Consider the following 23,078-nt stretch of genomic DNA (forward strand, 5'->3'; position numbering starts at 1 on the left):
TGCAGTGATAAACATTAACACAAAAACATAAGTAATGCGCCTTCTTATAGGTTATTTGTCAGTTAGGGTAAATTTTCAGTCCCATAGGATGCTTTTACATTCTTAAAAAAAATAGTTCTACCTTTAAATAAAATATAATAACTTTTAAAGTGTATAAATCTTACATTTACCAGAATTTTAATGAGTACCCTTGATAAACATATGAAATGCCATTTTTGACTAAAATTAAACTGAATGAATAAATACCAGACCATGTTTTGCATTTAAAAATTTCACATTCAGTACGGTATTACATCTTTATTGTCAAAGATATGACAGTATATTACAGACATTTTTCAGGAGACAACTTAGATTATTTCATTCTAATACTGAAAGGCACTACCTAACACCCTTGATTCAAGACTTTCTTCTAAAATCACAAACAAAATTGTCAAGAAACAACAAGGGAGAGAGATAGCATATGGTAGTAAAAATCTCTTTTTCATTTATAACAGATAAACAATACAAGAACAAGTAAAACCTTGTCTAATGTTTACATGACTTGATGCCATCCACATAGGGTGGATGGTATTTACATTAAGAACTCTATATACAGGAAAATAAACTATTACAATACATAAAATGTAGTATTTTAATTCTGTATGAACATACAATGATGCACTAATTTTACTTTAAACAGCAACTTTAAAAACATCATTCTTGACCTTGAATCTAAATCATAATAATCATAACCATCTTCATCAACAACAATATTGCCATCAGTCATCATCAATATAATCACGCAAATATTGTGCACATTTTGATGATCTAGTGTGCTTTCCATCAGATTTAGTCTGAGGATGCGTTTCTCTACAACAAAAATGTATACAAAAAAATCTCTTTGGCTCAGTAATTATTGCACTGACAGCTAACTAACTCATAGAAACAATAATAATAATAATAATAATAATAATAATAAAAAACCTGGCAAATGACAACAAAACATTCAAACACTGTTAATTCATGCAGTAATATTGCATAATAAAGCAACTTTGGTACTCAAGGTTAGCTTGAGCTCTATTTTTGACATTGCTAATAGCTTTGATGCTTTTAAAAGAAAAATGAAAAAGCACACTAGACCCAATAAACATGCACATAGCATGATGCTCTGCAAAATATGCCAGTGTTTCACACAATAACATAGTAATAATCCTTTCAAAATACAACACAAGCACCAAAATGATACCAAATTATTCACTTTACTTAGAAATCAACAAAACATTTTAATAAACTATCGTTCTTTCACTACTTATCTAATTCTTCTAGACTGGAAAGTGAAGGTGAGGTTTCACTATAGAGGATCTATTTTATTTTATAATTTGTGATTTTTTTTCATTATTAAAAACAGAAGCCTTACAGCATCACATCTTCTTGCCAACGTTTATCGCAAAATAATTTCGCACGCTCAAACTCTAGTGTGACCGCACCTTTACAGACCACAAGAAACGGCTAAAAAATAAATTATTTGTTTGACTTTTTGTACTTTTTTTTGCCATACAACAAAATCGAAATCTGTCTAAGCCGCACAATAGGTAAGTCCAGACCAAGCGGCTGAAGTAGAAATCACACGCTATAAAGACGTTACTTTAGGGGTGTTAGACAATAGGTGGGAGAAACTGAGGCTCCTGTCCTTCTGAAGAATCAGTGCTTGATCCTTGTTCAGATTTGATGATGATCTGAACGGACCGCTCTCCACTTGAGTCCGACTTGCTGTCTTTGCTCACACTTTTGCCTGAATCTTCACTGTTTTCTTCCTCGGCTGATGCTCCTATAGGACGCAGACGCTCTTCTGTTACCGTCTTGCCTCCTTTGCTTGAAGTGTCACTGACCCTCTTAGGTTTGTCGTCAGATACAGATTTATCAGCTATGGAAAGAGTAAAGATATAAATTATATTTTGCATAATGGGATAAATGTAACAAAAAATGATAATAAAAAAATGAAAATTTATAAATATATTTAATTATAATATTAGACTAATAATTTTATTTCATATAATTATAAGTAAATAAATAATTATTAATATATAATAAATAATTCACATTATAATTATATTTTATGGAGCCCCTAAAGGCACATGGTGAAGGAAAAAATATGAGATGGGAGGAAAAATTATATGTCAATGCTTTTGAGTTCACTCACAAATGTTTTCCGTTCCCCCAGGAAACTTTGCGTTCACTCAAAGAACTTTTGCGTTCCCCAGAGAAACTGTGTTTGCTCACAAATCCTTTGCATTCCCCAGAGAAACTTTGCGTTCACTTGCAAATCCTTTGCGTTCCCTCAAAAAACTTTTGCCTTCGCCAGATAAACTTTGCATTTGCTCGCAATTCCTTTGCGTTCCCTCAAAAAACTGTTGTGTTCCCCAGAGAAACTTTGCGTTCACTCGCAAATCCTTTGCCTTCACTCGCAAATCCTTTGCCTTCACTCGCAAATCCTTTGCGTTCCCTAAAAAAACGTTTGCGTTCCCCAGAGAAACTTTGCATTTGCTCGCAAATCCTTTGCGTTCCCTCAAAAAACTGTTGCGTTCCCCAGAGAAACTTTGCGTTCACTTGCAAATCCTTTTCGTTCACTCGCAAATCCTTTGCGTTCCCTCAAAAAACGTTAGCGTTCCCCAGAGAAACTTTGCATTAATTCGCAAATCCTTTGCGTTCCCTCAAAAAACGTTTGCGTTCCCCAGAGAAACTTTGCGTTCACTCGCAAATCCTTTGGGTTCCCTCAAAAAACTTTTGCGTTCCCCAGATAAACTTTGCGTTCATTCGCAAAACCTTTGCGTTCCCTCAAAAAACGTTTATGTTCCCCAGAGAAACTTTGCGTTCGCTCGCAAAACCTTTGCGTTCCCTCAAAAAACGTTTATGTTCCCCAGAGAAACTTTGCGTTCGCTTGCAAAACCTTTGCGTTCCCTCAAAAAACGTTTATGTTCCCCAGAGAAACTTTGCGTTCACTCGCAAATCCTTTGCGTTCCCTCAAAAAACGTTTGCCTTCCCCAGAGTAACATTGCTTTCACTCGCAAATCCTTTGCCTTTCCTCAAAAAACGTTTGCCTTCCCCTGAGAAACTTTGCTCGCAAAGAGCACAAAAGTTTTTTGCAGTCAAACACATAGTTTCTCGGGGGAAGGCAAAAATTTTTGTGAGGGAATTCAAAGTTTCTCAGGGCAATGCAAAACTTTTGTGAGTGAACACAAAAGGATTGAATGAAATATATTTTTCCCTCCCATCTCATATTTTTCCATCACCATGATATAGTATGATATAACATTTTATTTCATATTCTAACTAATAATTAATGACATGATTAAGTGTTGAAATATTTTTGAGATCACTGTATATCATTATCAAATAATGATCAATCATCTACAAGCACATATATTGACACTTGCCTGTCCTGTTTAAAGTCCCTTTACGGTAAGTGAAGTCATAATTGTTGTCAATGTCTTTCCGGATAGGCCGAGGTTTAGGATGGAGCTTGTTGAGACGGCCCTCTGTGATCCATTCATGCTGCATCCCTTCATCAGGAGTCATCCGTTTTGTGGGATCCCACCTACAAGGACGCAACGGTACAGGTTGAGTAAGCCTATTTAAGTAATAAGTAATATATAATAAATATGAAGTCATTTCATTACTTTACATACACAAGGCAACGACGAATGAAGTCAAGAAATAGAGGATCGTTGGTCTTCAGCACACTGGCAAGATCTTTTGAGTTGGGTCGACGTTTTTTCCCTTTGCTGTTGGTGATATTCCTCGGGTTTCCTTTGGAATCTGATTGAAAAATTATAGTTGTAAGTTATCAATCAAAATGAAATCCCAATGTTCATTATTAGCATGAACAAAATTCATTTGAAATAAAATGTTATTTCGGTTACACTTTACAATATGGTCCCATTAGTTAATGCATAACTAAAATGAATGAACAATGTGCAATTAATTTGTTACAGTATTTATTAATCTTTGCTAACTGTTCATGTTAGCTCAGGTCCATTAAATAATACTGACAGATACAACTTTTGATTTTAATAATGTATTAGTCAATACTGAATTACTGAACTAAGATTAATAAATGCTTTAGCATTACTAGATTACAAACCTTATTATAAAATATTACACGTATTCATGTATTTAGTCATCTTACCAAAAAATAACCTTCGTCTTGATGCAGGTTGAACAAAGTCATTTGGAGGAAGTCCCATGATCTACAAAATCAAAATGATTCTTTTCAGCAAACAATGCATTTCAAATAACGTTGGAGGAGTCATTAAAGAACATGAAAACTTCCTTTCTTCCAAGAACACAAAAGAGAAAATTTAAAGACTTTTTTCTTTTTTTTTTTTTTTTATTCAATAACAATGAACTATGAATGAAGTTTTTATGACACTTTTATCCTGTTTTATGTCCATTTTTGAAGCTTTAAAGCTCTGTTCCCCATTAATTGTAAGTGCATTGAAAAGAAAGACAGCCGTGTGTTTCACAGAAGAAAGAAAATCTAACTACTTCTTAATGTACTAATACAGTCTCTCACCTCCATGATACAGGCGATCTGCTCCACTTCACTCTCTCCTGGAAAGAGGGGATAGCCAGTGTACAGCTCTGCCAAAATGCAGCCCAGACTCCACATGTCTATTGCCATGCTATACGGGTGGCCCAGAATCACCTCCGGTGAGCGGTAGAAGCGACTCTGAATGTAAGTGTACACTGTAGATGGGAATACAAGTGGTCTATTAGAGCTACATGGATTTAACAATGTCAATTCAACAGTATGAATAAATCACTGTGTCTTAATTGATTGGTCACAGGTCTGTTTTAATGGAAGGAAAACAATGCTAAATGCAAGTGATAAAATGCAGCTATAATTGTGCATAATTAGGACAGCAAAATAAATAGCCATTATTATTATTATATTTTAAAAGGAAGTCAAATTCTGTCAAAGGCGTCTAATCAAACAACTGCAGATTTTGGTACACTATGTATTGCTTGATACAAAGTAAATGACACAATCAGGATAAATCTGTTTGGTAATCACCTCTTTGTTGCTCATAGCAGCTTGATCCAAAGTCGACGACCTTGATGTTTCCTTGTCCCCTCTGGGACAGGAGTATGTTCTCCTATTAGGAGGAAAATAATAATGCTTTGTCATGATGGTCATTTCACTGGAGAATATATATATATGCATACAGTGTCCTCCACAAATATTGGCACCCTTAGTAAATATGAGCAAAGGCGGCTGTGAAAATAAATCTGCATTGTTTATCTTTTTGATCTTTCATTCAAAAAATTCACAAAATTCTAACCTTTGAAGGAAAAGAATTGAAAATGGGTGGAAAAGCTCATTATGAAATAAATGTTTTTCTCTAGTTCATGTTGGCCACAATTATTGGCACCCAATTATTGCAATGTCCTTTTGCCAAGATAACAGCTCTGAGTCTTTTCCTATAATAGTTTGGAGAACACCTGAGGAGAGATCAGAGATCATTCCTTCATGCTGAATCTCTCCAGATCCGTCATATTCCTAGCTCTATGTTGGTGCTTCTTCTCTTTAGTTCACCTCACTCATTTTCTTTAGGTTTCAGGTCAGGGAACTGGGAAGACCATGGCAGAAGCTTCATTTTGTGCTCAGTGACACATTTTTGTGTTGGTTTTGATGTTTGTTTTGGATCATTGTCCTGATGGAAGATCCAACCATGGCCCATTATTGGATTCCTAGCGGAAGTGGTCAGGTTTTGATTTTTTTATCTGTTAGTATTTGATAGAATCCATGATTCAATGTATCTGAACAAGATGTCCAGGACATCCAGCAGAAAAACAGGCTCACAGCATTAAAGATCCAGCAGTAAATTTAACCGTGGGCATGGGGTACTTTTTTATCCATGTGTGCACCAAACCCATCTGGTGGGTTTGCTGCCAAAAAGTTATTTTTTTTAGCTTCATCTGACCATAGAAGTCCCGTTTGAAGTTCCAGTCGTGTCTGACAACTGAAAATGCTGGATATTGTTTCTGGATGAGAGCAGAGAAACCTTTTCTTGAAACCCTCCCGAACAACTTGTGGGGATGTAGGTGCTGTTTGATCATTTTCTGAGACTCAAGACTCAACTTATGTCTGCAATTCTCCAGCTGTGATCCTTGAAGAGTCTTTGGCCTCTCAAACTTTCCTCCTCACCACGCATTAGGGCGACTTAGACACACGTCCTCTTCCAGGCAGATTTGTAACATCTTTAGTTGATTGAAACTTCTCAATTATTTCCCTGATGGTGGAAATGGGGATTTTCAATGCGTTAGCTTTTTTCTTATACCCATTTTCTATTTTGTGAAGCTCAACGATCTTTTGCTGCACATCAGAACTATATTATTTGTTTTTTCTCATAGTGATGAATGATTAAGGGGATTTGGCCTTTGTGTTTCCTCATGTTTATTCTCCTGTGGAACAGGAAGTCATGGCTACACAATTTCATGTTCCTAGTCACCCTGGTGTGCTAAAAATGTAAATGTGAATGGGAATATACTTCGGAAATATTTTACTCAGAAGAATTTCTAGGGATGCCAATAATTTTGTTCAACATGTATTGGAGAAAAACATTTATTTCATAATGAGCTTTTTCCCCCATTTTCAATTATTTTCCTTCAATGAAAGGTTAGACTTTTGTGATTTTTTTTAATTAAAGATCAAAAAGATAAACAATGCAGATTTGTTTTCACAGCCACCTTTGCTCATATTTACAAAACAGCTAAAGAAGTTATCTAGCTGAATGACCAAGCTGCATAATAACAACTAATTTTCTCTCATATTAAATAATTAATGAATTAATTATTTCATAATAATTAGAATCCCTTTATTTATTTATAGGGAAATCAGTACACCAATATTAATATGATTTATTAATGAATAGAAAGTTCAAATGAACAGCATTTATTTGAAGTAGAAATCTTTTGTAAATCTTTTGCATCAATTATTTTAGCAGTGAAATCTGCTGAACTGTCATTATAGGAATGCTGTAGTGATGAGTCCTATTAAAAAACTTTATTTGCTTTTCATTTCCGGGTGATTCACATTTGACAAACTCCCGTGTTGAGGTTTACCGGTTTAAGGTCACAGTGGATAATCTTCTCTTTGTGCAGCATCTGGAGGCACTTGAGCAGTGAGTGAGCAAAACGCCGAATCAACCCCAGACTGAAGCCCTGGAAGTTGTTCTTCTTAATAAGCTCATAGAGGTTTGCTCTGTATGGAGACAAGATATAGGCAACAATTAACATATCTGTGACGATGTTACAGGGTGATGTTCATGGCTAATACCTTATGAACTACTAGAATTTGAGTATGGGAAGTAGGTATAAAAAACAGTATGCCACATATAAAAATGCCACTAGAGGGCAGCACAATAATTTTGGCACTACCTCGTGCTGAACTTTCCACAAACGCATTCATTGTCACTCAACAACCTCCTGTCTTTAAGCATGACCATAAAAACAAAATCTCGCTATTAGTCTGTGTTAACAGCTAAGCATTATGCTAAAGAGCCCTCTGAGAGGGAACCCATGAAAGTCATTATCTTTGGCAGTAAGGATGCCTAAAACAGCAGCTGTGAACAGCCTAATGTAATCGGAGACTTCACACCATGAGTGGGCAAGGAAAGAGATAGGGGCCTAATCAAGGCATTAACTAAAGGATTCTGTGACGGTAACCAAAGACGGGGACGACGCATCTGATGTCCTCTAAAGGTCATTCTGCCAGAGATGAAGCTGCTTTTCCTGCAAAGCGACTTAATTGATCACTTTACCCAGAGCCCAAAAGGTCTTGAGTGGGAAACTCTCACTTCACACCTAAATATGGCCACCACCCCAGGTGATATATCAGAACTAATTTGACATCTAATTAATGAATCATAAATAATATAATGATCTGCACTGGTTAAGTTTTTTCTTGCAACAAAAACCTGTTTTTACCTTGACTATCTGGTCTACTTGAAAACTTAAAGTCAACATGAAATCAAAATAGACAAATAAATAATTAAAAATAATTAATTAAAATTAATAAATAAATGAATTAATACATAATAAAATGAATTATTTTTCATGAATTAAAATTATATATATATATATATATATATATATATATATATATATATATATATATATATATATATAAAATTGAATATAATAAATAATAAAAATTATATATATATATATCCTGTTTCACTTATAAATATAAAAGCAAAATTGGTTCATAATTACTTTAAATAGGTGTCTATAATAAGCTGTAGTTACAGGGAAGTATTCTATTTAAGCTCAGTCCGTGACTCCCATGTTTAACGTGAGTTACTATACAGGCTTAACAGTATAAACTGAAACTGCTTATGTGTCCATCTAAATGATTCCAGTATTTTCCACCCACCCCAGCAGCTCGAAGGAGATGCACAGGTGGTTGCGGAAGTAGAAGTACTCCTTCATGTGAATGACGTTGTGGCAATTATCTCGGTCTCTTCTCCGCACGGCATCCAGTATCTTTAGCTCTACAAGAGCCTGGTGATGGAACCTGAAGGTCAAAAGAAAAATAACTTATCAAACTTTATCAATATGCAGCTAATTTTTATTATTTTTCTGACAGTGATACATCATACTAATCTTTCAAATTATATTGCAAACTTAATTTCTACAGTTTTATGTTACTTTAGTCTACGACCATCATTTTAAAGGCTAAAATGCATGGACTTTCCAGCTTTTATTGTATGCAAATATTGTATATTATTATTATTATTATTATTATTTTCAAAAATATATATTTATTTTTTTATAATTGTGCAAATATATTGCAATAATAATTATAATAATAATAATAATAATAAATCTTCCTGTAGTTCAATCAGCAGAGCATGGCTCTAGCAACGGCAAGGTCATGGGTTCGATTCCCTGGTAAAGCAAAAACTGATAAAATAAATATATGTAATATTTATAAAATGTTTAATATAATTACAAATAAAAATCCTGAAAGCAAATCCCTTCTCTTCTATAGCTGAACTCAAAGAATCAGAGCAGCTTTACAGTATTCAGCTCTGAGCTTTGCATTTTGAGAGGGTTTTAAGTTAAAGCATCAGTCAAAGTAGGTGTGACGGCAGTGGAAGGGCATGAGATCAGCCCAGACACGTAATGTGATACACAACAGACACCTTTTAACACCCTTCAGTGTATCAGGTCCAGCGGATTGAGCGCTGATTAAAGACCTTTTGATGGCCTTATGAAGAGATAAATGTGAAAAGGGCTCCAATCTGTACATTTTCATTGCTATTTTTCATTTTAATGGGGTAAATGAAACGTTTAGCCTAAGTTTAACTTGTGCTTTTAACTTTAATGTATTTAGTGTATTTTTATTAATATTATTTTAATATTTAATATTTCTTATCATATACATTTTTTTTTTTAAATTAGCTTGAACAATAATTGACAGACCCCTTGCAGTATCACCACGGACCCCCTAGGGGTCGCTGACTCTGATTGTACTAAAGATGAACACATGGACTGGAGGTTCGTTTTACCTCTTCTTATTTCGAATGATCTTGATGGCCACCATCTCATTTGTCTTGTGATCCAAACATTTCAAGACTTGGCCAAACGATCCTTTCCCAATAACCTCCAGGACTTCATAGCGATAACCTATATGGTCATGCAGGACCTGCACAGAGTATTTAGAGGACAGAGTCAGCTGATGAACAGGTCAGCATAATTATTTCTATCGCCATTGCAGTGGCAGACTTCCTATTACTTAGAGAAACACTGCAATGGTAATATTGAGATTCATAAATGCTTCTCATTTGTTTATTTCCTAACTAACATTCAGGCACATATTTGGACTGTCAGACATGTGACATTGTTTACATGTTTTGACTGCAAATTTCAGCTGTATGACTCTTTAAACCATCAAGCCCGAAGGCATTCAGTCTAATGTCCCGTAATCCTGAGGAACGTCTTTCTGAAAAGGCGCATTCAAGGAAGATGGGTTGGGACAGGGGACATTAGGCTCTGGCAGCCTGCAGCTGAATTAGCCAGCCTCGTGCTGTAATGCAATTTCATCATTTATCGAGAAGTTGAAAATGAGGTCAGTATGTCACCCAGTAAGCTGTTTGACAAGCTGTTTCTGTAAATGTATGTATATATTTTTTATTTATTCATATATGCAATGAATAAATAAATGAACAGATTTTATATATACTATAAAATTAACTAAAACTAAAATCTTAAGAAAAATGTGTTACTTGAAATAAGATAAATGTTAACTGAAATTAAATAAAACATTTTAACAAATGTTTTAACTTATTTAGTTGCCAAGGAATAATTTTCATTTAGTTTAACTTGAACTAAATTCATATATAATAATATATAATAAATGAATAAAAACTATAAAAACAACAACAAAAACTAATAAAAAATGGCAAAACAACCAAAAAATTACTAAAACTTTAAAAACAAACACACTGTGAACACACGCCCAGAACAGTGAATAAAAGCCAATTCAAAATTTTAATAAAAACTAAAATAGAATTTCAGTGATACTAAAATTACACTGCCAGGCAAAAGTAATGTAATCACAGAAAGACATATGATACGTCATATCGAACCTTTATGTAGCTGCCATGCTCATCGTCATAGCCTGAATTCTGTGGGGATCCCTGGGAGCCCTCAATCTTCTTGGTGTCCAAGCCCAGATACCAGATCTCAGAGTAGTCCATGATCTCCTCCCTCTCATATTCTGTTAGCTGGTTCTGGAAGTGCTTCAGTGCCGCTGTTTTGCAGATGAAGGAAGAAACATAAATAGTGAGCATATATAATCCACTTAACAAGGGAATGCTATTTTTGGTTATTATTTCTGATTCATAATATTTCAGTGACTGAAACCTTTATGCATTTCTAAATATATGAACCACAAACAAAAATCCAGAGCACTTCATACTTGTTGGAGACATAGGCAGCCTCTGTCCCTCGTATGTCCTGATCTTCTCAAACTTATTGATGATGCTTCTGGTTAAGGATTCTGAGAGGTTTTCCACCGATGAACCAAAGCGATTGGGAAACTGTGGCCTCGGCCTCTCCTCCTGAGTTACAAGAAATGGAAATACGTTTTTATGTGAACATTATATGAATTGTTCACTTAAAAAATGACTTTATGTACTCACCCTCATTTCATTCCAAAACCATATACGGTTGTTTTGTTGAACTTGAAATACTTGATTAAGCTAATTCATACATTTAACTTAAAATTATCATGTAATCTTAACTTAAATATTTTTAGTAGTAGAAACTTGTCTGCTTTAACTATTATTCAGTAATTCAAGTGTAAAAAGTAATACGCTCTATCTACTCAATAAAATTGTAGCAACAGATAACAAGCAATTATTAATTAAATTCAACATATAAAAATTGAGTTAGAATTAATAAAATGAATTCCCTTAAAAGTCAACCATTTAAAATGTGTAAATTTAGCAAACACCATTACAAAAACCCACAAACTGACATAAAATGCAAAGAGTCAATCATTTTATAAATTAGCATAGCAAAACATACCAAAACTCGCACTTAACATTAACCTTGCACCAACAAAAACATAAAAAAAAAAAACAAAAAAAAAAAAACATTATATAACACTATTAGCATGTACTCTCCCTTCCAAGTGTCATGGCAAAGCATGTTGGGAAATAGCCCAGTTTCAGGCAAATTTAGGTTTGTCTAAATTAAAAGAAACAAGTTCATAGAACTCAAAACAATGAAACAATTCAAATGACTTAAAAAGTGTCAGTTTTGTGAACTCAAATTAAAAAGTTCTAAATAAAAGTGAATTTGATTGAACTAATTTGTTTAATTTAAGTTTACCCTACTCAAACCAATTAATTATTTTGAGCATTAGGGTTTATAGTGTATTTTATGGTACTTCTGATGGTCTATTTGTGCTTTTTGGAGATTGACAGACATTATTGCTGTTGATATATGAAAAAAGCTGCATCAAAAAGTCATTTGGGATTGGATAGACATGAGGGTGAGCAAACAATAACCGTATTTTCATTTTTGTTATCCCACCTGATTCCCTTGAGTGCTTTGCACCAACTGTTTGACAATACTGGGTAAGGTTCCATTCGAATGCAGAAGTTTGCCATTGGTCACCAAAACTTGCTTGACTGGAGCCTCTAGCTGGGGTAAAGTACCAACTCCCGTCCCACACTTCTAGAAAACAAAAGACACAATACTTTGAGTACCGTTCAACATGAAAACTCTACAAATCAGTAACAAGGGCCAAACGGGGGGAAAGATACGTGAGCTTCACACAAGCTGAGTGGCCAATGGCCCCAGTGAACCAGACCCCCTGCATAGAGGATGGAATTTCAGTGGCGGTTGAGACCGAGGTGGGGACAAAAGCGGCGATAGGGCAGTCTTTCGCAACCCATCAGAGCGATGAACATGTACTCTAAATCTCACATTTGGGGTGTAATAACAGTGAATGATACAGATTTTTTCTAACATGGTTCCTAGTGAATATCTTCTCTTGGAGGGAATAAAATGAAATGTTCCCTTGCTATGAAAAAAATGTAGGGCACTGCACAAGGGAGGGGCTTGTTCGTAGCTTGCAGGTTTTCCCCCATCTCACGGTTCAAAGCCAGTGCTTCACAAACTTCTGGGCTGAAAAAAGAGCAAGTGTGTCTATAGATAGATGCGATATTCAATCTCATATGTTCTGGGGATACTGCGGCATCTGCCAACTTGATCATGACGCATAGAAACAGTAGCTAAATATAGCGTATAGGGACACCTGAAGAGACCTAGGAGAATACAGTAGGCTGTGCGTAAACAACGCCAACCGTTCAGAGTCTAGGGATTTTGACATTAAAAGGCACTATGCCAACGCTTTATTATAAGTGGATGGTATCACCAGTGAAGAGACTGCTATTAGTTAATGACAACTGTTAGGGGGTCATCTCACAATCAACATTAAAAATTTAACACAAATGCTTTCCATAGGTGCTAGAGGGATCATCTATAGATAGCGGACACACAATGGAAGTGCCTATTCACACTAAAGCATCAGCTGATTAAAAGTTTGTATATTTAAACCAAAAAAAGTTAAATAATAGTGTTGGGGAGTGCAATTAATTTAATTTGCAATTAATTAACGCTAATGGCACAGAATGAAATCACAAAAAAAGTCACCGTTTGGATTTAAATAGGCAAATGCTTAAAGGAACACTCCACTTTTTTTGAAAATAGGCTCATTTTCCAACTCCCCTAGAGTTAAACAGTTGAGTTGATATGACTGGATTATTATTGCAGTGATTATATGTTTTGTTATACGTTTGGCAACCCCTAACCCTAACTGATGGAGTGTGTAGCTTTTCATTTTTTAAGCAACCATGTAGGAAGACACATCATGGCCATATTCCAGGATGACAATGTCAAGATTCATCAGGCTCAAACTGTGGTTCAGAGAGTAAGAATCATTTTCACACATGAATTGGCTCCTCTAAGTCCAGACCTTAAATTCATTGAAAGTCTTTGGGATGTGCTGGAGAAGACTTCACAGAGTGCTCACCTCTTGCATCGTCAATCCGAGATCTTGACCAAAAATTGATGCACCCCTTGATGGATATAACATCAAAATATTTATTTCTGTCAAGAGGTACATTAGACACTGAATTCACAGATTCTTCCAGCCAATGAAATTGCTTTGCATCCTAGGCGTTGAATTCCATTCAACGGGTGGACTGAATGGTTCAAATCACCCTGCACCCATCTCACAGTTCTCCTCCCAGACAGAGTCACTCTTACAGTAGAGTGATTCACACACCCTTTGCGAATCAATTCGAATGAATCATCACTGTTAAGTAACTGGTTTTCTCTATGAATAAAGGCTCACCTGTGAGTAGGTGCAGTTGGGTCCTATTTTTGTGTTCTCGGCCTGAGACCTGTGGGGGTGAGGGAAAGCCTCGGGTCTGGCTGACTGTGAAAGAGAGCGGAGGAAAGACGTCATGAGCGAGAGGAGTGGGCACACTCTTGCAACCAACATCCACAGCCGTATGTGTGGGATTCTGCGTATATAACTCCAGGAATCATCTCTGCTCGCTCTGTGTTATTCATCACAGCTGATGACTCATGTTCGATACACCAAGGTTGCTTGTTTTTTAATTCAAAAGCACATTAATAGCTATGACGCCCACCATGTCAGATGATGCAGTTTGACCTCATAGTAGAGGACAGTCGTGATGTTCAGACTCCTTCACTGGTGCTTCACACTCCTAGCAATCATCTCCTAACTAATGTTCCCCTTGAGCACGAATGCTGAGTGTTCAAGGATATCATTCATGATTGCGGACATATGGGGAAACAGGCCCACATCCATCTTAATCAGGTGGAACGTGCGTCAATAGTGGTGACAGACAGCATAAGGACGGATGAAAAGCTCCAGCTAAACTTAGAGCCTCTCGGGTGGGGGCGAGATACAAATAGAGGATTTTGGCGGGCAAACACGTGCCGGCAGCAGAAGTCAAACGGATTGGCCAAGAAACATACAGACAATTGAATGATCTGACCCATTTGCACACCTTGGAGACTTGTGTGCCTCTCACAGCCTTAATCCACTGGCTGATTATTTGCAGAGTCTAAATCATATGGCTGTTTTTGGCCAAGCGTATCTTCCCATCGGGGGGTTTAGCCATGCGGATGTGTTGGGTCTTAACTGCATTCATTCACAGTGCGGTGAAGTATATACGGGCTTATAGAGGGATCAGAGAGTATATGGACCTCAACGTGGCAGCAACAAAGAGATGCATTTAGAAAACAGGCAGTAAAAATTTGTTACACTTAGACTGCGGGCGGCCAGCTGTGCAATGTGAGCCCGGGGCTTTAAAAGACTCATTCAAATATTAACACCTTTGAGTTTCTATGTTCAGGACTAAGGGCTTTGTGTTACAATGTGGGTCAGTGTGCAATGCAAGATTGAGAGATACTTTCTTAAAGTCACCATGAAATCAAAATTGACAATTCTTGTTTTGTTTTTTTTATGGAATGGCAGTATTTATTATAAATGATTTATCCGTGCACATAATTAAGATTTTATTAAAATTCATGTGCCCTCGTAATCTTTAATCATGTTTAAGATGTGTTTTTCGGCGTGAGGATGGGACAACTTGTCATTTACATGGGATCGCAACAATAGGAAATGACAATGATCCAATAAATTCCCATTGGACAACACATCCCGCCCTACATTTTCTTATTCGAGAAGCTGTTTCACTTGGATATAAATCATAATAGGGAAGAAAAGCTTTTGTTTCATTCCGACTTTAAGCCAACCAATAAGTCAGATTCAATCTGCAATAAAATGCTTGAAAAACAATTGCATTTATTCCTTTAACTTAAGTGAGGATTTGACATTTTTCTGATCTATATTGGGATGCACAATATATTGATACCATATAGGTTATCAGATGATATTGAGATTTTTAAATTAATCTGTATTGGTTGATATTGCATCATTTTTATATTTAGATTACTTTTGCCGTCTTCGGACACTCACTTAATCTTTAAACACTAATAATTTAAAATGAATATCCATACTTACTTTATAATGTCGTGATGCCTAAATCCACTTGTAGAATTTAAAACAATTGATTTTAGTTTTTTAATTATAATTTATTTAAACATAATGTATTTTGTAATATCGTGAATATATTGTGAAAATAATTATTGGCCGGAATCTCTAATATAAGGCCCTATTGTGACAACTCTGTGCTAAACCATTGGCTTTCACTCTAGAATTTACCCAAATATTATATCCAATGTGCTATTTTACCAAATATTCATACATCGGCCCTACACCAATGGTTTTTACACATTTTAGTATCACATACGGGAGGATTTGGAGTCACCTCAATTAAATAATGGGCAAAACCCAAACCACGCCCAGAAAGGATCAAAAATACATCATATGTCATTCTTAATGATCAGGACTATGAATGCATTTCAAAGTAATTTGGAGCTCAGTTCTGAAACATTTGCTGACAAGCACCTTAAAGGATGGTTCATACTTAGACACTGGCTTGAGGTTTTTTAAGCAACCTAACCATCACATGTTCAGGCCAAATATACTCACACACAGTTATAGGGTTCAAGGGGTGCTTTTCACATCAGTCTTTGACAATGCATCTGTCAAAATGCAATTCTTTTCATTATACACAGCAGTGGGTAAAGTCTTACTGATGGAGTGATAGGATGGACAAAGGATTGGGACTTACATAACGTATCGCAACCTGGCTTGCACTAAACATTATCACCTATAAAACCGAAAATACACAGAACGGAATGCAATCAAATCTCTCGTGTTACTGCGAGTTACGATTCTTAGAAGGCAAAGTGCAATGAAACCTGAGCAAATAACCACATAAAACAACGCGAGGAAGTTCTTTATAGTCCCTTACAATAATTATCATGGTAACCAGTTTCTACCTTTGAAAAAGCTATATTTGTGCATATATATGTGTGCATATATAGCTATATATACACACATATATTATAAAACATATAGGTCTACCATATAGGCTGTATACACATTTTCTTTTGATAACAATGAAAGCTAATATGTTATCATCTATTATAATTGTGGGCAAGCATAGTTTCCACCAAAATAAAATTGTTTATAAAAAAAATAATGAAAAATATTAGTAGCCTAATAGATAGTTTCTGTGTAAGAACTTTATTTCAGCATTTTCTTATTAAGAACAGTGGAGGCTGATACCCAGTTACTAGTTAAACTGTATGGTATTATATTAAAAAAATTGTATAGGTCAGTATGATATTATATATACTGCTTATGGTATGCTACATTTTGAACAATATTTTTAAGTAAAGGCAAAATATTGAACTAATGAACAAAGAAAACCATTATATTGGACGTTTTAAGTATAATAAAACATGCACATGTGTAAATCATTTTATATATAAAATAATATTTAAAACCTTAATAATAATAATAGTAAAATTCAGTGCAGCCATTAGAATTATCTAAATATGCTTTAAAAAAATATTATAAAGTTTTTAACAAGAGTACATGCAAAGGAAGACATAAATCGCCAATCTTCATACATTACCTTGTTATTAATTTCAGGAAACATGTCGCTTTTTGACACGTGGATATTCAACACATCCAAGTCATAAGGCATAAGTAGTGAGAAAAAAAGAACGCATTCGCTATTAAATCCAGCTGGAAACTTGCATGCGCATCTTAAGAATCCTGTAAGACACCAGAACCGTTTTAGTCAGCACTGGAAAATAGCTGCAAGAACTTCGCGAAATGAAGTGTTTCCCGATGAGGAGGAGAGGAGTTGAAAAGCTTTCGTCAGCAGGAGATTAACGGAAAGAGGCAAGCTGTCCGTCTGCTCCACTTGACGTGTATGTCCCGAGATATGCCACCTGTTCAGGTTTTCCAGCCTGACTGCACTCTATATAGATGTGTTTACGTGCGCTTACCTATCACTGAACCCATATTCCTTCCATCCTGCACAGTGCATTTGTTTGCCAAGTCATGGCGCTCCTAAAGTGGTAATCCAGGACAGTTATGACACAATGTCCGAATGTGCAGCTGCACAAATCAGCCTTTAATAACACAAGCGGCTCGACGGCATGAGTTTTTAGTGTTTAGTCGCCGCGCGAGTGCCTCCGTTCACTATTTCCTCGATTTGACACGAGCTTTGAGTATGCAACGGCACCGCCTTCGGTACTATCTGTTTACTGCCCTCTCTTTAAGTTTCCATCTGTCAACGAACGATGGGACCCCAATAAATAACGCCTATCACCAGTACATCGTCATTCGCAAAGCCTTGTGTATTTCAAAATGTCAGAAGAGAGGTGGGCGAGCCAAGGGCTCATAAACTACCTTATTAACTCCGTGATTAAGTGGGCTTTGATTTGAATAGGAAATTGTGTAGGTGCATAAGTGGAAAAAAATTAACCTTTTACACCCAAAAATGAATAGGACTGCTGACAAATGTGTTTAGATTTAAAAAAAAATAGACGTATATGTAAATAAAGCAGTTTTATTCACACAAAAGTGGTCCATCTTGTAGGGGCGGCCATGTTAAAGTCCCCCTGAAATCAAAATTTAAGTTTTTTAGCTTTTAGTATGAATATGTTAGCCTTAAGGTTATGAACAAGCTGGTGTGTTCCAAAACAATGACAAAATTCACATTTAGGAGATATAAGCATTCAAAACTTACAGTCTCCCACTTCCGCTAAAATGGATTACGGATTTTCATGACATCACATCACACTTCAGTTTCTCATCAAATCTTCTGTCCAATCAAATGCTCTCTAGAATCTGTAGTCCCGCCCGTCCTACACTCTGAAGCTGCAGCTGGAATCAGTCATTTGCTCACACATTTACTAGTTTCAATTTTTTTTCTGAATGGCACATATAGTGCACTATATAGAGAATAGGGAACGATTCAGACAGTGTAAATATGATTTCCTTTGACGCAAATGAAATCCGTTTTCCTGTTAGTGTCACATGAACTGCTGCAACGCGAGCAGCACATTCTGCTTCGGTCCAGAGACATGAGAGCACAGAGCGGATCATATGCGCAAGTCGGCACAGACCAGAAAACGTATCGGACCCATTTGAATTCTGCACAGAATGCTGTATAAGCAATATAAAAGTCATTAGGAGGAGAAACGGTTAGACATTAGAAGGAAACTGAGGTTTTACAGAGTCTTACGGCTCTGGTGAGCTGTAACATAAACAAAATGCTATTGGCTATTTAAAAAAAAGGGCGGGGCTGTTTGATATATCGCCCTTCCTGTTTCAGTTGAAATTACGTCAATACAATGAATAATGCTGCACGTTCCAACACTCTTCAGTGGGCCTTTAAGATTATTAGCCCCCCTACTATCAGGCATATTTGCTTGCGAAATAAATTATTTATGGGTGATAAATACGTCTGCGAATAGGGTATAATATTATTGGTTCATACAACTTAATTGGGATTAATTACACAAAATAATCACTTTAACAACAGAAAAACGAAACACAATTATAGTAAGATTTAATAAATTATAATAATAAAAAATATATATATATATGTTTTTATATGGCAGAAACATTAGCAAATTATCAGTCTGCATGTTTACATAGACCAATGATTAAAAAATCTCCCACAGGGAAAGTGAGAATGTGTGAAGACGAGCCCTTAATTTTCCTTTGGATCTTGATTGCAAAATTGATTTCTGTGAGCTAAACTAATGATAGATTTAAGTATAATGATTAAAAAAACAATATACTGACATCTAAAGACACTTTTTGTTATTATCAAATGACCAAAAGCCCAACATAAATCCCTTTTACTGGACTAAGTTTCACTTATTCCAGCTATACAAAACACTTCAAGCCTTCATAAATAGCAAATATAGAAGGTAGCAAGTTGACACTTTTTTTCACACCTATTCCCTATAGACTGCACTGCTCACATGTAACAAGCATGGCAGAGGCAGAAGCTGTGCACAGTGTCTGATACAACGTGACTCACCATGAAGGCTTATTATTGAACCACCATTCTCAAATGTCAGATTCAGACATGTCTATACTAATTTAAGACAAATAGATCTGAAAATGAGTGATAAGATGAGGTAAAAAGTGGAGGGCATTTATAATAAATAAATAGATCCATATAGTTAATCCCCTCCAAAAAAAAGACCAAAAAATACTATAAAAGCATTACATGCGAAACAGAACATGGGTTTAGAAAGACACAAGATTGAGTAAATAATGACAGAATGTTCATTTTTCATTCTCCCTTGAGAGAGCGAACTAGACTGTCAACTAGAGATAGATACTGTAGATAGATGGGAGGAGGGAAAAGAGGCTTGATTATGATTAGTGTTTATATTACATAACACAGAAGCACTTTAGTAATCGTGGTGAGCTATGGGGATGAACTGTTCCTGATGGAGTGCTCATTCAGCACAATGGAGCTCAGAGAGGGCACACACATGACAGCCCAATCCCCATCAGCCTGTCAGAATCTCTGGTCCATCCCATTCAAGGCTACTTTATTAAGAAAATAACAGCTCTGCATGAATGAAACTAGTCATGAAAACGTGTGAGGTAAATACTACCACACATTCACTGCTGTGGATGTAGTACTGATTAAAAGGCGATAGACAGCTTATTTGCATTTTATAATCAGCCATTTGACATAGAATTTACTCACTTTGGTAAATTATTTAATTACTATAAGTATTTAATATATGACAATGAAGGCCTTGGCTAGCACAGGGAAATGCTACAGAGAACTTGATCAGGTTTTTTAAACAGAGCTGAGTGAGGAACCACTTTGATCATATCAACACTTTGATCCAAAATGTTTGTCTTTGAGAGATTCACCCCAAAAATGAAAACTTTGTCATCATCCACTCCCCTTAATGTTGCTCAAAACATGGTACATGGTACAAAACAAGTATTATAAGGCTGTTCCTTATTAAAAGGGTATAGATGACTGCAGCTGTCAAGACTGCTCATATATTTCAAGTCTTCTGAAGACATACTATAACTTTGTGAGAAACAAATTGAAATTGAATCTGTTATTGTACTTTTCTGGAGCTTGACATAAACATAAAAATGTGGAAAAAAATACAGTGCAACAGCTTGTCACTGGAGCAGTACCCTCAAAGGAACATACTTAAACCTTATTTACCCCTAGAATGTTCATAAAAAATACTTTAAAGGTATGTATTACTACTCTGAGGTACTAACATGCACCTTTTAGGAGTTCCTTTAAGGGTACTGTCCTTTGACAGTACTGCCCCAGTGTACCTGTAAGGGATCAATTGTTGCACACTTTTGCTCACAGTGCAGCAAACAGCCACCTTATGCAAAAGAGCTTCACAGACATTTTGCTAGGTAATACCTCTTGTGCCTTGTGAAGACAAACTGTTTTTTGAGAGCATTTTTGGGTGAACTATCCCTTTAAGCAACAGGAAATTAAACAGTTCACAAAGGGCAGCAAGGCATTGTAGAGGTTCCCAAAATGTATGTAACTCTTCCTTACTGGACAAGTGTTGAAGCTTGTTTCCGCCACGGAATAAAAAGGATAATTGCGACTTTTAATCTCACAATTCTGACCTTTTTTTTTCTCACAATTGTGAGTTTACATCTCGCAATTCTGACATTACTCACAATTGTGACTTTATATCTCAAAATTCTGACTTTATAACTCGCAATTGCAACTTTATAACTCACAATTCTGACTTTATAACTCACAATTCTGACTTTATAAATCACAATTCTGACTTTATAACTCGCAATTGCAACTTTATAACTCAGAATTCTGACTTTTTAACTCGCAATTGCAACTTTATAACTCACAATTCTGACTTTATAACTCACAATTCTGACTTTATAACTTGCAATTGCGACTTCATTCTGACTTTATAAATCACAATTCTGACTTTATAACTCGCAATTGCAACTTTATAACTCACAATTCTGACTTTATAACTCACAATTCTGACTTTATAACTCGCAATTGCAACTTTATAACTCACAATTCTGACTTTATAACTTGCAATTGCGACTTTATTCTGACTTTATAACTCACAATTCTGACTTTATAAATCACAATTCTGACTTTATAACTCGCAATTGCAACTTTATAACTCAGAATTCTGACTTTTTAACTCGCAATTGCAACTTTATAACTCACAATTCTGACTTTATAACTCACAATTCTGACTTTATAACTTGCAATTGCGACTTCATTCTGACTTTATAAATCACAATTCTGACTTTATAACTCGCAATTGCAACTTTATAACTCACAATTCTGACTTTATAACTCACAATTCTGACTTTATAACTCGCAATTGCAACTTTATAACTCACAATTCTGACTTTATAACTTGCAATTGCGACTTTATTCTGACTTTATAACTCACAATTCTGACTTTATAAATCACAATTCTGACTTTATAACTCGCAATTGCAACTTTATAACTCAGAATTCTGACTTTTTAACTCGCAATTGCAACTTTATAACTCACAATTCTGACTTTATAACTCACAATTCTGACTTTATAACTTGCAATTGCGACTTCATTCTGACTTTATAAATCACAATTCTGACTTTATAACTCGCAATTGCAACTTTATAACTCACAATTCTGACTTTATAACTCACAATTCTGACTTTATAACTCGCAATTGCAACTTTATAACTCACAATTCTGACTTTATAACTTGCAATTGCGACTTTATTCTGACTTTATAACTCACAATTCTGACTTTATAACTCACAATTGCGACTATCACTCAATTCTGAGAAAAAAGCTTCTATAGACAAGTCATCAATTTACATTTAAGATATATATATAGTCTCAGTTGTACTGAAGTAAATCATAACACAGAATTAAAAGAACTCGATTAAAAACCTTGAATGTGAAAAAAAAAAAACATTTTCCAAAACATCTACTGTTATATTTACATTATATATATGTCATATTGTTATAAATGCACTAAACTTCCTGAATTGCAATCTAGCTGATCTAGAGTTGCAAGTACACTTATCCATGATTCATGAACAGGGGGTGGATGTTTTAGGAGACGGCAAGTTCTGCTGGCAGAACTCCATAAATCTTTACCTCAGGTTGAACTCTCCTGTTCCTGTGACTCTGTCGGGTGCCCCAGCAGTTCTGGAGGATCTCAAAGCCACAGCAAGGTGGTGTGGTCTCTTTTCCACCCATGATGGGGTCTCCCCATACTGCAGTAACCACAGGCCTTAGTCCTACCACATCATGTCCAACTGTCCGTAAGGAAACTCCGAAGTTAACCAAAACAACTTTGGTCTTTGATGATCTAGAGCTCCATGGTCCAGACTTAGCAACCCCTGAGGGATCCTTTCCTTTCAGACTTCTTCAGACATCTAGGATTGAGGAGGATGTTGTCGCATTCACTTCTCTGCAGTGGATCTAAGAGTCCATTTCACATGCCATCTCACATCTCTGCTTGAAGATATGTGTGTTGTAGGCAGGGATAA

At 35.7% G+C, this 23,078-nt stretch overlaps 1 protein-coding gene across 3 annotated transcripts in view; it reads right to left on the reverse strand.

Moving 5' to 3' along the window:
* Positions 1-294: 294 nt before the first annotated feature.
* Positions 295-23,078, reverse strand: part of dyrk4 (dual-specificity tyrosine-(Y)-phosphorylation regulated kinase 4) — a 28,541-nt gene continuing 5,757 nt past the window's right edge. Inside the window, exons 1-14 of one of the 3 annotated variants that reach the window (XM_067379651.1) lie at positions 17,145-17,598; positions 13,916-13,999; positions 12,088-12,231; positions 10,967-11,108; positions 10,635-10,798; positions 9,555-9,691; positions 8,417-8,557; positions 7,105-7,243; positions 5,054-5,135; positions 4,553-4,725; positions 4,166-4,226; positions 3,666-3,795; positions 3,414-3,574; positions 295-1,903 (exon numbers count right to left, since the gene is read on the reverse strand). In XM_067379651.1, coding sequence (XP_067235752.1) covers positions 1,635-1,903; positions 3,414-3,574; positions 3,666-3,795; positions 4,166-4,226; positions 4,553-4,725; positions 5,054-5,135; positions 7,105-7,243; positions 8,417-8,557; positions 9,555-9,691; positions 10,635-10,798; positions 10,967-11,108; positions 12,088-12,231; positions 13,916-13,999; positions 17,145-17,216 — 1,899 coding nt within the window. In that variant the 5' untranslated portion in view covers positions 17,217-17,598 and the 3' untranslated portion in view covers positions 295-1,634. Of the gene's footprint in view, positions 1,904-3,413; positions 3,575-3,665; positions 3,796-4,165; positions 4,227-4,552; positions 4,726-5,053; positions 5,136-7,104; positions 7,244-8,416; positions 8,558-9,554; positions 9,692-10,634; positions 10,799-10,966; positions 11,109-12,087; positions 12,232-13,915; positions 14,000-17,144; positions 17,599-23,078 lie in introns of those variants that run through there. The other 2 variants (XM_067379652.1, XM_067379653.1) reach the window with 2 other exon arrangements.

This window comes from Chanodichthys erythropterus, chromosome 24 (assembly GCF_024489055.1).
Source record: "Chanodichthys erythropterus isolate Z2021 chromosome 24, ASM2448905v1, whole genome shotgun sequence".
Lineage (NCBI taxonomy): Eukaryota > Metazoa > Chordata > Actinopteri > Cypriniformes > Xenocyprididae > Chanodichthys > Chanodichthys erythropterus.